The sequence below is a fragment of the Taurulus bubalis genome (genome assembly GCF_910589615.1).
Source record: "Taurulus bubalis genome assembly, chromosome: 10".
NCBI classification, from domain to species: Eukaryota; Metazoa; Chordata; class Actinopteri; order Perciformes; family Cottidae; genus Taurulus; species Taurulus bubalis.
In genome coordinates this window covers 4,969,530-4,984,826 of record NC_136598.1, presented here as the reverse complement: position 1 = coordinate 4,984,826, position 15,297 = coordinate 4,969,530, and the positions used below count along the sequence as shown (strand labels likewise).

Below are 15,297 nucleotides of genomic sequence, written 5' to 3'. Positions count from 1 at the left end.
ACATCTCTGACAACATAGGATTAATAGTCCTCTCATAAAATCAAGAGTAACACATTTACTGTTGCATTACCCTTCAATAATAAGAGCTTGAGCTAACCAATTGTACTTCTGGATTTCTGGGCGAGAAACATGACACGTGGAGACAAAAATCTGATTCGGGCATCAGTGAGGAAGAGAAGAGAGGAGGTGTTGTTGTCCACATGTGTTGGCGGGTTGTCCAGATGTTCAAGTGAACAAGCCTGTGACCCCGAAGTAACCGATGAAAGGGATCCCTGTAAACCTCATTCTATGCAAATTATTCGTCCTCCATTCGTGTGTGTGTGTGTGTGTGTGTGTGTGTGTGTGTGTGTGTGTGTGTGTGTGTCTGTCTGTGTGTGTGTGTGTGTGCTTTTTTTCATAAATACTATTTACAAATGAATGACTCAATGAAATGTTGATGGTAACAGTTGCAGTGAGTCAGCCAAATACAAAGACATGCAGAATTTAAGATGAAGATCAGTCAGTTGTTCATATTTGTGTCTGTCAATTTTGAATTTGGGGTGCTTTATATATCACACGAATGTACCTACAGATTTACGGATTTGAATTTATTTATACAAATTGACTCAAGGTTTTGTATGTAAAAGTCAAAAAGAGAGAGACTTGCCCTCTAACATATATGGCAGTTACTGCACATAACACTAACAGCAAAGGAACAATATTTGCCTCCAAATATGTGGATTTAGAGACTCAGACTTTTATAATTCTGCAAACCAGTCAAAAGGATTGGATATTGGAAAAAGACAAGAAACAAACTGACCCAGGTATTCCTGGAATGGTGGTTAGTTTGTTGTTTTTACCATAAGACAAACACACAAATAAAAACAAGGGATTCAAATGGCCTATTTTGTGGGAAAGAATAAAGTAAAATGCTTTTTGACCTAATTTGTTACACATGTCCACAGAATGGTGCTTTCATTTGAGAGAGTTTAACCATGTGAGTAGATAAGCCAAGCTCACGCATGCATTATCTTCTCCTAAGATGTGCATCTGTGAAAATAAATTTGGTGAACTACTTCTTAAACCTGATCACAAATAAATCATTTAGAATTGCAATGAATATACTTTACCCCAGAAATTCAATTGTGTTTTTAATGGCATTCAACTGTCAATCAGATGCGTGGTATTCCAATCAAAGTCCCATCATGGGGTTTCATGGTAGCAGTTACTCGGGGAGTGCATTGAGCGGATTACATGGGGGCGGAGGAGACCAGAGGGTGCGCTCAGCTCAGCTGCAGCCGCGCCATCAGAAAGGAGTCCCGTCCCTCTGCGCCTCACACACAGTGGACTCGTCTGAGGAATCAAACTGAAGAACTACTGAAACTGAATGTCATCCTTTTACACTTCCATCCAGATTTTTACACCATTACAAATTCAGCAGTTCTCTGCGGATGTTCAAGAGCAGTGAAGGAACCCGTAGGTATTTTTTGTATCCCATTTTTAATCAATACAATATTGTTGTTATTAAAATTGGTAATACTTCGAGAGCGTTCCCATCTTTGCATACAATTTTGCATGGGGAATTTAATGTGTGGGCTCTGTATCAAAATACCTATAATTAATCTGAATAATGATATATTATATGCAAATATTACGAACTGTAAAAGGTTGAGTGACATGATGCAAAGTTATTGCACTAATGTTGCCTTCATCGGTTATCCTTTATCTTTCTATCGATCTTTTTTTGTATTCATATGTGGAGTAAGTTAATCTCTTTCCAGGTGGGTTTTTATAACTGGTTCAGTACTAAATCTCCCCCCCTGTCTGTGCAGCCGAACCCCCATCCCCGTGCGCAATGTGTGGCTGCAGCGCTCCACAACAGCGGAGGTGGCTGCTGAAGGCTCTGTTGTTCTTGGCTGCTGTGCTGCCGACGAGCGGCGACTGCCCCAAATCATGCGTCTGCAACGTTCCCACTGAAGTGCATTGCACCTTCAGATACCTGACCGCAATACCTAACCACATCCAGACAGCTGTGGAAAGAATTAACCTCGGGTGAGCTTTCGCTTTTTTATCCTCCAGTTTTTGACAGATTGGAGAATGTAGGTAATTATTTACTCGAGAGGAGGATTGTATTGATCTATTTAAACCACTGACTGTATAAGCAGGAACAACATTGCAAATAAAATAATGTCAGATACTGCCTTTTCAGAGTTTAAACTAACAAAACTGTAAGCCATCACTCGTAAAATAATAGTAACTCTCCAAATTGAAATAGTAACTCTCCAAATTGAATAGAAATTGAAATGACCATTACCATATAGCTAGCACAAACGTAGTTTAGTTTTTACCTTTATCATGCTTCTGCTAATTTGGTATTTGTACTTTAACTGTGGGGACCTCACCTAAATCCCAATGTAACCCCACCCAAGTTAAACCTGAGGAGAGGTCTAATCCATCAGTTCAACTCAAAACATCTATGTGGGAGTGCAAGTATCTCTATTTGTATATCATACTTACTAGTTGGATGCTAATAATGATGGATCCTCATACACAAAAGGAAGATGTAAATATTAATACATATAGCATAATTAATAAAAAATAAAAGTATGTTAATATTAATAAATAATGTCCAGTCTGTGGGAGTGATGATTAACTTAACAAATTGCTTTGCTGGAATCAGTAACATCAGTATAAAACCTGCACTATTAAAGGTAATACATGATTTCCCCACACAGGTGTTTTCTTGTATTTCTCTGAGTTTACCTCTCATGAATAGCTTTCTCATCTTTAACCTGAGCAGAGGTATAATCTGGAATACTAATTCAAAACACTTGTGCGGGTATACAGGGATTTAAATTTGCTTTAAATCAAACATTTTCCATAAAGTAGCATGTGGTACGTTTGATCTGATGAGCTGAAGTCTGTTTTTGTTTTTCTGTTTTTAGGTACAACAGTATAACTGTCTTGAGAGAAAATGATCTTTCAGGACTTGAGAACTTAGAGTTGTTGATGCTGCATAGCAACACCATCCACACTATTTACGACAATGCCTTCCAAGATCTCAAGTCCTTACAGGTAAAATCATGTGCTTGTCAGTTTCGTATGAACAGACTTCAGCTTTTATTGTAATATTGTAATGTATAAGTTTGCTGTACTAGAATATCAAAAGCATGTAGTAGTGTGAAAAACCTGCAACTGTACAGTTCAATACTTGTACATCCATGACACACAGATATCAACAATGAGCAATTCTACTTCCACTGTCGTTTAATGTTTAAATAACTGAACAATCAACTGATGGACAAAACATACAATATAACAGCGGTCACAGCACATCAGCACCACAAGCTACAAACTCATAAACTGCAACTTTTGTCTTGCACAATCCTCGCAAAAACCAAACACAACAACCTTTCCAACGAGAGCATCATTGTGGGCTTTCCTAGTGGGTTGCATTTCATCCCAGTTCCATTCATTGTATATAAACGATGATCTCCAATAACTGTTAGTTCAAACTTTTCCAGACTAAAAAACAATTCACAAATTATTATTCTGGTCAACAGTTCATTGCATAAATAATGTGCTGTTGGGTGTTTTAATAACATATGATAAATAATGTTTGATAGGTCAACAGTCTTTTGAAAACATCTCCAACTTCTCTATCACGTTCTCACAGGTCCTGAAGATGTCGTTTAATAAAGTAAAGGAAATCAAGAAAGAGACATTCAAAGGCCTGGACAGTCTGCTGAGACTCCACGTGGATCACAACAACATTGAGTTCATCAGCCCAGAGGCTTTCTACGGCCTAACTAAACTACAGCTGGTCCACCTGGAGGGTAACCACCTCCAGCAGCTCCACCCAGACACATTCATCACACTGAGACACAGCCAGGTGTTCAAGGTGTCCTCCGTGAGAAACATCCACCTGTCGGAAAACCTTCTCACCACTCTGCCTGAAGATATCTTCTCAGGCTGCAGCCAGTTAGAGAACCTCTTCCTTCATGGCAACCCATGGACATGTGACTGCCGTATGAAGTGGTTCTCAGTGTGGGCACAGAGGAACACAGGTGAGGAGTGTATGTTGAGAGAACAACTTATTTGTGAATCTAAACATTTTCATGTGCGTACATGCAAAAACGTTTTGTGAAGCTGCATTTGTTAGCAGCTTTAATAACCCACATCTGGTAACTGGTTGGTAACTGCAATAGTACTTTAGTGGATTATTGTACTCTTAAGTGGTATGTTTTTCTCCTGTGAGGTAATAGTGCTTGGATTTGTATCCAAAGTAAGAAAGGCACATCCAAGGAGGAAAACATATAAATCTTTGCAGAGACGTCACTGGAGGCAGGAGTCGTCTCATCTTGACGGCTACAGAAAACACTAAAGATACAGAGGAACAAAAGTTATATCCTCCATTCATGACTTGGCTAATGTAAAAGTCAACTCATAAATTACAGTTCTGGATGATGATGATCTTTTCTGGTTCACAAGTTTTACTGATCAGTTTTGGTTTGGCCCATAATGTGGAAACTGTCAATGACCTTTTCTTACATGCAACCAATTTAACGCTACACCACTTGATTTAAATGTTTCCAGGTGTGCTGAAATGCAAGCGAGACAGGAGATATCCAAGAGGCCAGCTGTGTCCCGTTTGTGAAAATCCAGCCCCTTACCACAACACACCTCTATCCCTCCTCTCCGGTGATGCCTTCACTTGTATCAAACCGTGGATCCAACCCCATCTAAAGCAGAAAAACATCAGTCTGGACGAGGGGGACTTTACTCCAGTTTCCCCCAAGGACTTCATTGCCCCATTAGGATCCATACAAATGAACCTGACCGACCAGTTTCACAATGATGCCAGCCTATCTTGTACTGTCCAGAGGCCCTCTACTTTTGAAAACGTAACACAAACCTTGGATGAGGAGGAGGGAAACAATGTCAATATGCTTACCGCTGGCATAACTACATATTTGGTGTGTAACATTGACTATGAGCACATACAGCAGCTGTGGCAGATACTGGCCACCTACAGTGACTCTCCCATGGCACTTGAGAGAGGCTTAATGCTGTCTCGAAGCCCAGAAATGGTGTACAAGTATAGTCAGACAAAGGATGGAGAGGAAGGAATTCACACAAATATTGAGGCTGAGATTAAAGCCTCGCCTGAATGGTTGATGCAGGGAGAGATGAGTTTCCAGCTTGATCGCACTACAACCACTTTCTCTACTCTGCACATTAAGTACCAGTCTACAGTCAACCTACGTGTGGAAAACACATCACCTAAGCGGGGCCGCTATTCCTGGACCATGATCAAGCGAGATAACCAAACCAAGACTGAGCACACTGTACTTACAGGTGAGAATTAGAGACCAATGCTTAGTTGCTAATTTTACCTTCACTTCAGTCAACATGTACCTATAATTAAACTCTTAACTGATGCATGCAAATCTACTGACAATAATTACTGTTGTAAAATGTGTATTTTATTTTTAACATAGGTGGTTTGGTGCAATTGCACTGTCAAATCCGCGGTGACCCAAAGCCTTTGTTGGAGTGGATTTTACCGGATGGAAGCAAGGTTAGAGCTCCTTACTCCAGTGAGGACAGGAGGCTCATAATCACTGCTGAAGGGATGCTAACTTTACGGGGTGCCGATGCTTCAGAAACTGGTCTCTATCGGTGCATCTCAACAAACTATCTGGATGCAGATATCCTTGCTTTTCGAGTGACAGTCCTGTCACCTGATGTGGAAGAAGCTGAGGTCAATGGTGTCCAACTCTCACAGCCACTGGGTGAAAATCTGTTTTTCGACTGTAGCTCCACAGGAAGTCCTGAGGCCTCGATCCAGTGGGTACTCCCTGACCACTCAGTACTGGACAAGTCTCATGGGAAAAGGAAAGTGTTTGAGAATGGAACCTTGCTAATTCAGGGGCTGACGGCAAGGGACCGAGGATTTTATAGGTGTTTGGTCTCTAATTACCTAGGAGTTGATCTGCTTGTGTCTCAGGTGACAGTGACTGAAGAAACATCTGAAAAGGTGACAGTTTTGGACAGTGAGGGATCAGGGGTTCAAATGGAAGACAAGTTTGACCCGATCTTGACTGAAAACACAATCACCCTCAATGAGATCCCTTCTTCTAGTCCCTCTGACAGAACTAGTCAGGAATCTAAGACCATAACCTCAGATCGACCTTACCCCAGACTCAGTTCAAAGGGTAGAGTAGGTGTTGGAGGTAGACTAGGACAGAAAAGAAAGGGGCCAATCACCAACAGACGCATCTGGAGTAGCAGAGTGTTTGATAAAGCTTCCAGGAAAGTAGACCCATTGCAGTTTGCTGAATTTATGAAAAAGGCTCAAGATGGATCAAGAATAAAGACTGGCACAGAGAAAAAGGGGGTCAAATATGAAAACTCAAGCACTGGTCTTTCTGATGATGGTGAATTCGGGTCTGGTGAGGATCCTCATGAAAATCATCCCAATATTGTGCCAATAATAGTCAAACCAGCAACAGACAATCCACAGAAAGGTAGACTATTTGGACAAGAGAACAGGCAGCCTGAAACTATAACTACCACACAGACAGTGCATGGTAGTAATCTAGCAACCATGCAACATCAAACTGTTGGCTTGGAAACCACAGTCAGCAATCATTTTAAATTAAGTCATGTGATAGAAAACACAAATACGCCTACAACCGATTCATACATGCAGTCAGATACACCAATCAAGTCCACATTCACACACTATCCAACAGAAAGGAAGGAAAGTCAAAGTGATACAGTAACACCTTATCACACAATTTCACGCATCACAGGCCTCTCTAGTTTTGATGAGACAAATTATTTTTATGACCTGGAAAGAACTACCAAACCGGGCTCAAACAGGCGCCCAGTCCCCCTCCAATTTACTGTAACAGACACATCACAAGAAATTCAGCTCCAATTCTCAGGAGAACAACCTGGAGAACCAGAGACGACCACTGGGATGGCGCTGTCATTCCACACAGACCCCCATGTCACGAGAACGAGAGATGGTCCAAGGCCAGTGGAGCTAGTTGGTCACACATCCACAGACCCAGAAAGCCAGACAACATTCACAGCCGTCACCACCACAGAGAGGAAACAAGATGAGATAACCTTCCACACGACCCAAACAATCAAATCCCCACGACTGCCTGCAGGATCCACCATCATATCCCGGCAGCAGATCCATATTATCCCACGAAAGAACAGCAGAGGAGGAGGGCGTAGGAGAACTGTCCAAGGCCGCAGGAGAATAATTAAACCCAACAGGATCACTGACATACAGTCCTTCATCAATAAACTTAAAAATCCCTTATCGAAAAAGGAAGGGAATGCCACGGTGCCTTATAGAATTGAACTGACCACAGGTAAGACAATTTTCTTTTGCTTCATTGTTGAATGTGTGCTTCTCTATGTGATATGTTATACTATTTGTTTCCTCTTCCTTTTTCTTCTTCAGACTGTGACTGGGATGAAGACAAAAAGAAGACAGCAACCACTGATCTGGTCACCCCAACAGCTTCCTCCAGTTCATCTTTACATAGGACAGCAAGACCTGCTTCTACACACAATACTGCAGCTTTTACCACAACACATTATGTCACTTCAAACGCTGCCTTCACCCCTACAGAGTCAAGGCAAGAGGTTTCCAGTGGCTACATAACCTCTGCTGATGCCTCTGAGTTTGACCCTACAATTGATCCACTTTTGACAACAAAGAAAGAATCATCAATCTCCACCACGACCACTACTACAACCGTCCTGAAGTTTATCAGTGGAAAAGTGCCATGGAACAGGATCTTTGGTGGCAGAGAGAGAGAAAAGATACTTGGCAGGCTGAGGGAGCCCTCCATCACCCAAACAACCTCAACAGCTGAGACAACAACAATGACCCCAACCAGCACCCCGGCAGCTATGCCCACCACTGCCGCAAATTCACTTTCTGAACCTGAGACTCTGTCCCCATCTAGAGACACAGGGAGCAAAGAGAGTTCATTAGATGATGACTTTGGATATTTTTCCTCTGCAGATTTTGAGTTCACAACACTGCAACCCAGCTTTTACTATGTAACTACTCCCAGTCCATCCTACTACTCCAAGTCTGCCGCTACTGCTGAAACACCACCAGAATCACAGACTCTACCTTCTCCACCTTCTGTTAAACCACCCTTAATTGAAAATCCTGATGAGGCATTATCATCTGGGTCTGGGGGACTACCTGATAATTGGTTTGTAATCAAACAGAGGACTGATGGGTCAAAAGGACAACCAGGGCAGAGAAGAAGGCCCTTTAGGGGCAGGAGACCCTTCAACAAACCTGCAATCATTAGATTACGCTCTGCTACCACAACTGAGGCTTCAACCACACAAATGGAAACTACAATGGGGACAACCATTCTATCAAAAAAGACTGTTTCACTCTACAAGCCCCTTAACACACCATCTGGACAAGAGGACAGAACACCAGTAGTTGTTTCCACTGACCAAAAATCTAAGGAGGAGACTGACTCGTATGAAGAATTTGACTGGAGCACATCTAACGGTTTACCTGCATATACTAAAACCAAGAAACCGTTGATCTCTTCAACCACATTTAAACCCACCACCACATATATGCCAATCATCACCAAAGGGCCTTACACAACAGCTCGGACCAAAGTCCACAGCAACATCAGACCGCCAACGCAGTGGAACACTGATCGCATCACTCGTAGGCCACCAGTGAGGAGAATCAGACCTACTGTGCAGATAATTGGTGCCAGAGATAAAGGCCTTGACACAGTGACCATTGTTACAGCTGTGCAGGGATACACCAATACCCCTGCACCATACATCAACACAAGCACACACAATGCCATCTCTAGTGTCTATAATCATGTGGCAGGCAATGAAGCTACAAGTGCCAATTTTGCTGGATTTGAACCCACAACAAAGGTCAAGACAAGCAAACCAAAGATAATTGGGGGCAATGCAGCCAGCTTTACCGTGTTATCCAATTCAGATGCTTTCCTGCCATGTGAGGCTGTTGGAAACCCTCAGCCAGCTATAACCTGGAATCGTTTCCCCTCAACCACAGGTACAAAAACTATTTCATTAATTTTCATCATTTTAAAAAACAAAACAAAATCAAGCCAAAACCCATGATGAAAACTCAGTGGTGTATAGTAACGAAGTAGAAATACTTCGTTACTGTGCTTAAGTAGTTTTTTGAGGATATCTGTACTCTACTTTACTATTTCTATTTCAGTTTACTTTTACTTTTACTTCACTACATTTTGCAAAGAAAACTGGTACTTTTACTCCGATACATTTCCCCTGAAACCTTCGTTACTCGCTACAAAATCAAATCTCTCTTTAGAAAAAAACAAAAACATCTGGGACTGTGGTGGAACACAGATTACACGCAAGCAAGTTTTGCGAATCACAATATTATGCATTTTCCCTCTACATCCTCTAGTCCAGCGCTCTCAAACCTTTATTGCGTCACGGACCGGTTACGTGAAGACAATATATTCACGGACCGGGTCCGACCTCGGGGAGAAGGGAGACAACGACACCCGACGTGTGTTTGTTATGTCCAGTCTACTGACTCTACTCCTAACTAAACATTTAGTCCAGTCTACTGACTCTACTCCTAACTAAACCGTTAGTCCAGTCTACTGACTCTACTCCTAACTAAACCAAACTGTTTTCCTCAACTGTGTCTCTGGCTGCAGAGCAATGGCTGAGAGGTACTCAGCAGTGTGTGTACTGGTAGAGAGGCTATCAAGCATGCAGCCATAACTGGCCACCAAAATGTGAGATTAGCTTTGGACAGACACACAGGTGCACACTCACGCACACTCATGCACACACAACGGATTGCATGATCCTCCTGGCAGATACAACAACAATGATAAAACAGCAAAATGAATAAACGAAACAACATAGATATTAATAAAGCAAGTACAAATCACAATCGGGAAGTGAGTTTTAGGAAGTAGCACAACAGTTTAAATTTTTTTTGTTGTTTTGTATCCGTATTTGTTTCATTAAACTTGAAAATGTTGTTTTAAAATGTTTTTGAGTTGAATTTTTCTTACAGGAAATTCCTTTTATCTCTCCCTCAGGTATTTCCATTACCGCTAAGGGGAGGAAGGGAAAATTTGAGGTGTTGAGGAATGGCACACTATCGATCCAGAATGCTAACATCAAGGACCGTGGGCAGTACCTGTGTCTCGCTGAGAATGATCATGGATCAGATAAACTTATTGTCACCCTTTCTGTGGTGGCCTACCCTTCACGCATCCTGGAGCCAAAAATGCGTGATATAAAGTCTCATACAGGTAACAATGTCGAGATGACATGTAAAGCAGAGGGTCGGCCGACACCGATGATATCCTGGATCCTGGCCAATCGAACCCAGGTCAGGGGTCAAAACACAGGCAAGGGAAGGGTATCAGTATCTGCTGCTGGGACTTTGGTCATTGAGCAGGTGTCTGTTTATGACAGAGGTCACTACAAATGCATTGCCAGTAATCCAGCTGGAGCCGATACAGCTACAGTCCGACTGCAGGTGGTGGCAGCTCCCCCAGGTATCGTGGAGGAGAAACGGCAGCAGGTTAAAGTCGGTGTAAACCAAAACTTGTGGCTACCCTGCACTGGCCAAGGCAGCCCTCAGCCTACTATCCACTGGGTCCTCCATGATGGGTCAATGGTACGATATAACAGACCTGCCAGTGACACAAGGATATCAGTGTATGTGAATGGAACCCTCCACATTAAGGATGTGACTATAGAAGACAGTGGCAAATATGAATGTATTGCTACCAGTTCGACTGGTTCAGAGAGAATGGTTGTGACTCTGACAGTCGAGAGGCAAGAATCTGCACCTCAAATAGTGGAGACATCAAAGCGCATAACAGCGTTGTTCTTCGAGGACCAGCTGAGACTAAACTGTTCAGCTACAGGAGACCCTAAGCCCAAGATCATCTGGAGGCTGCCCTCTAAAGCTGTAGTGGACCAGTGGCACAGGTAAGGATGCCTCCATCAGTGGCAGAAATGCAGACCTGGCAGCAGAAATAAATATGTGGGCGGGCATTTGAATGTGCCTGTAAAGTTGTCCGGGGGGATCCTCCCCTGTGAATTATTTTTGATAAACAAGCTCTATTTTTATGCAGTAATATGACAATTATGTTCTGTTATTATGGATTTGACTGTGATGCGTGAAAAAGTTGCAAGATACGGTAGTAACAACACACAAACAGATGTTACTATATGAACTTTGCGGTGGATGTTAGAATAAATGCTAGCATAGATCTCAAAAAGCATAGCCCAGGAATTAAAGTATTAGCAGAATTCTCAGGTTGTTTTTTTTAACAGTTAGGAGACTCATACAGTGACAATGTGTACGTAATTTGTCCATGTACGATAATGAATGGTGCTCACTTGTTTTTGTCGAGTTAATTCTGGCCTCTCCAAATACTAAATATCTCTAATGTTCTGTCATGTATCTTTGCAGGATGGGCAGCAGAATTCAGGTCCTGGATAACGGCACTCTTATTGTGAGCATTGTGAGTGATAAAGATGCTGGAGACTATCTCTGTGTGGCACGAAACCACATTGGTGATGATCTCCAACTCATGAAGGTCAGTGTATCAATGAAGCCAGCCAAGATAGAGCCGAAGCTCTATGGAAAGAAGCAGGTACGCTACGGTAATGACTTTAAGGTTGACTGTAAAGCCTCGGGAGCACCAAAGCCAGAGATATCCTGGGGATTACCAGACGGAACAGTGGTCAACAGCGCTCTTCAGTCTGATGGCAGCAGTGGAGGAGGACGAGCACGGCGCTATACACTTTTTGACAATGGAACTCTCCACCTAAACCAGGTATGCAAAAGCGTGTGATCTTCCTTAATGAAATATGAAAACCTTTAAAAAAAATGACTTTTACGTGACTGTGTTATGCTTCTCTAGGTTGGTATGTCAGAGGAAGGAGACTACACCTGCTATGCTGAGAACCAGGTGGGCAAGGATGAGATGCATTTTCATATCACTGTGGTGACCGCTGCCGCCAGGATACGTCCAACCAGCCAGACATATGCTCGGGTGAAACCTGGAGGGAACATCCGCTTTGACTGTGAAGCACTTGGGGAGCCCAAACCAAAGATTCTGTGGATGCTGCCCACCAACGATGCCATTGCAGCATCTAACGAACGGTACCTAATGCACGTCAATGGCTCCCTGGATATCAGAGATGTGAAGCTTATCGATGCTGGGGAATATGTTTGTATGGCTCGAAACCCTGCTGGAGAAAACAGAAAAGTCTACAAGCTTGATATAGAAGGGAATCCACCAGTGATCAATGGCTACCGGCAGAACAGGACTGTAATCAAAGATGTAGCTCATAAATACTCCAGGAAATTAATAGACTGTACGGCTGAGGGCGATCCCACACCTAGTATCACTTGGATCATGCCTGATAACATCTTTCTGACAGCACCATACTATGGCAGCAGGATTAATGTCCACCATAATGGGACATTAGAGATTCGTAACGTGCGGCCAACTGACACAGCTGAGTTCATCTGCATGGCGAGGAATGATGGAGGAGAGGCAGTAATGGTAGTACAGCTGGAGGTAAGCAGTATACTCAGGAGGCCGATCTTCAAGAACCCCTTTAACGAACGTATTGTGTCTGGGATTGGGAAAACCACGGTTCTAAACTGCTCTGCTGATGGATACCCTATGCCGGATCTCACTTGGACTTTGCCTAATGGAACACGGTTTACGGGTGACCACCACCTAGTTAAAAATGGGACTTTAGTCATCTACAACTCTGGCGAAAAAGATTCTGGGAAGTACCGCTGTGGTGCCAAGAATTATATGGGTTATATAGAGAAGCTAATCCTTTTGGATGTCGGTCAGAAGCCTTACATCCTGACAAAGCCTAGGGGCATCATACGCAGTGTATCTGGAGAACCTCTTTTCCTTCATTGTTTATCTGATGGGAGTCCCAGACCCAAAATCCACTGGACTATTCCCGGTGGCCACACTCTTTCTCGGCCTCAAGTCCTCGGGCGCTACCAGTTACTAGAGAATGGTACTTTAGTTGTTCAGGATACAACTCTCCACGACCGAGGGAACTACATTTGCAGGGCTTGGAGCGATGCTGGAGAGGCTGTGCTCTCTGTACCTGTCATTATCATTGCCTACCCTCCACGAATCACTACAAGGCCACCTCCCAGTGTAAGAGCAGTGACCGGGACACCTATCCAGCTCAACTGTGCCGCCACTGGGATTCCCAAGCCTGAGATCACCTGGGAGTTGCCCGATCGTTCAATTCTGTCAGCAGCAGAACAAGGACGGCCTATGGGTACCGAACTGCTCCATCCCCAGGGCACACTTATCATTCAAAGGCCCAAAGCCTCAGACTCTGGCACATACAAGTGCCTGGCCAAGAACCACCTGGGTACAGACTCAAAAATCACATATGTACATATATTGTGAGAGAAAGTCAAGACTGAGAGAGGACGGTGGCATATCCTAATGTAAACATTAACAGACACTCAGTCACGAGGTACAGTGCATGTTTTGTCATGTGGTTTTGTGAGGATCACGGTTTGTGGAATATTATTAAAAAAAGTGACATTTGTGAATAAAAAACAAACAAACAAGAGGAGAAAGGAAGCAGACATGTTATAGGGAAAGTCATGTTTTTCTTAAATGGAAAACTCAGCCTTGGCCAAGAAAGTTGTTATTGTAACTTTGGAACTGGGGGTCTGGAAATTGATAGCTGGTTCTTATTTGGGGTGGTTCTCATGGGAGCAAAAGCGCCAGTGCATAGAGTAAAACTTAAAGTAATTTCTCTGACCAGGCGTTGCTGGCCGCATACAGGTATACTATTACAGCACATACAGTGAAAGAGAATCAATTGTGTAACAGATTAAAAGAAAGAAATAAAAGACTTGCAAGATGCTTTATAATTCCCTTCTACATTGGCCAGAAGTGGTTGTTGTTGTCATGACACATTGCTTTGTCCTTTCAGAGCAAATGGAGAAAAAAAACATCAGGCAGAATAGACAGTAAAATATTTGTCCTAACCAATTTGGAGTGGGAAAAATGTATTTGACAAAGAATTCATGAGGCTTGTTTTACACTGGATACATTTCTGTGTGGACAGTGCAGTGCTTTTCTCTCATCTGATGTCTTTTTTATATACTTTTTTTTATTACAGTCTAATGCAGATTATCTTATGTGTATTTGCAGTGCAGTTCATTGGTCATAAACACACTATCAATCTATTGTGTTGTACACAAGAATTTACAGTAATGTTATACATTATGCTAATCTGTAATAATACAGTATATATGTATCTATTTGTAGTATCTACTTTATCAAAGTATGGGAGACAAAATGAAATTAAAAAGAAAACATGGTTCATGACTTTAAATATTGTTGTTGTACTATTTGATACAGCAAAATCTTTTGAATTAGACATGCATCATATATTTAGGAAACATCACTGTTCAAAATACATACAATTGGCTGTTGTAATGCTGTTGAAATTTAGGCCATTATGATTGTGGAGATTTGCCTCCTCTACAAGAGGAGGTTTTGGCTCCACTGCAGTAGAAATCTTCCAGACACACACAGTTGTAACTCTCCAGCTGTGAAAATACCTCTTTTCCCAGGTCCTCAATGTGCAAGACCCACAGGGGAGCCTTTGATTTTTGTTTGTGATTGAGTGCTGACTTCCTGCAAATTAAATAGAGGGATGGAGGGGGGTTGAGACAGAAAAGGGGAACAGAGACATACATTTAAAAATAGCAATCTGTATATAATTGTTTTGACACAATATTCCTGTTTCCAACGGTATATTTTCTGAAAAGATACAAATACATTACATGCAACACTAAAATGTAATTATGAATGTCTAATGAAATACAGTAAGAGTGAAATGGTCTACTATATACTGTAGCAATGGTGGCTCTCTAACCACTAAAGGCTGAAGTCATTTTTAAAGGGCATTCATAAAGACAAATAGCCCCATATATAATGATGCACATTTCTATATGCTAAAACTTCCTTTTTTCAAGGTCTCATAAATAATGGCTTGAAAACTGAAAATTACATAAAATAAAGGAAATTGATTGTGTGTCCCATGAGAATAAAATGTCTATCGAGTTACAATTTTAAATTAAATGTATTGTATGTAATTGAGGTAGGGGGGATTCTCTGAATATTCTTTGTAGACTTGGCTATGGGCCATAGTATAAGATGTTTCTTATGAAGATATATCAAAGTCTTTAAA

The 15,297-nt window shown here is 42.1% G+C and overlaps 1 protein-coding gene across 1 annotated transcript; it reads left to right on the top strand.

Moving 5' to 3' along the window:
* Nucleotides 1–1,834: 1,834 nt before the first annotated feature.
* igsf10 (immunoglobulin superfamily, member 10) lies at nucleotides 1,835–13,493 on the top strand (the record flags this gene model as incomplete). Its single annotated transcript, XM_079224418.1, has 9 exons — nucleotides 1,835–2,031; nucleotides 2,925–3,054; nucleotides 3,656–4,046; nucleotides 4,576–5,337; nucleotides 5,481–7,373; nucleotides 7,466–9,082; nucleotides 10,116–11,019; nucleotides 11,507–11,873; nucleotides 11,961–13,493. 9 exons carry the CDS (start codon nucleotides 1,835–1,837, stop codon nucleotides 13,491–13,493), a joined length of 7,794 nt encoding a protein of 2,597 aa, XP_079080544.1.
* Between the last annotated feature and the right edge of the window lie 1,804 nt (nucleotides 13,494–15,297).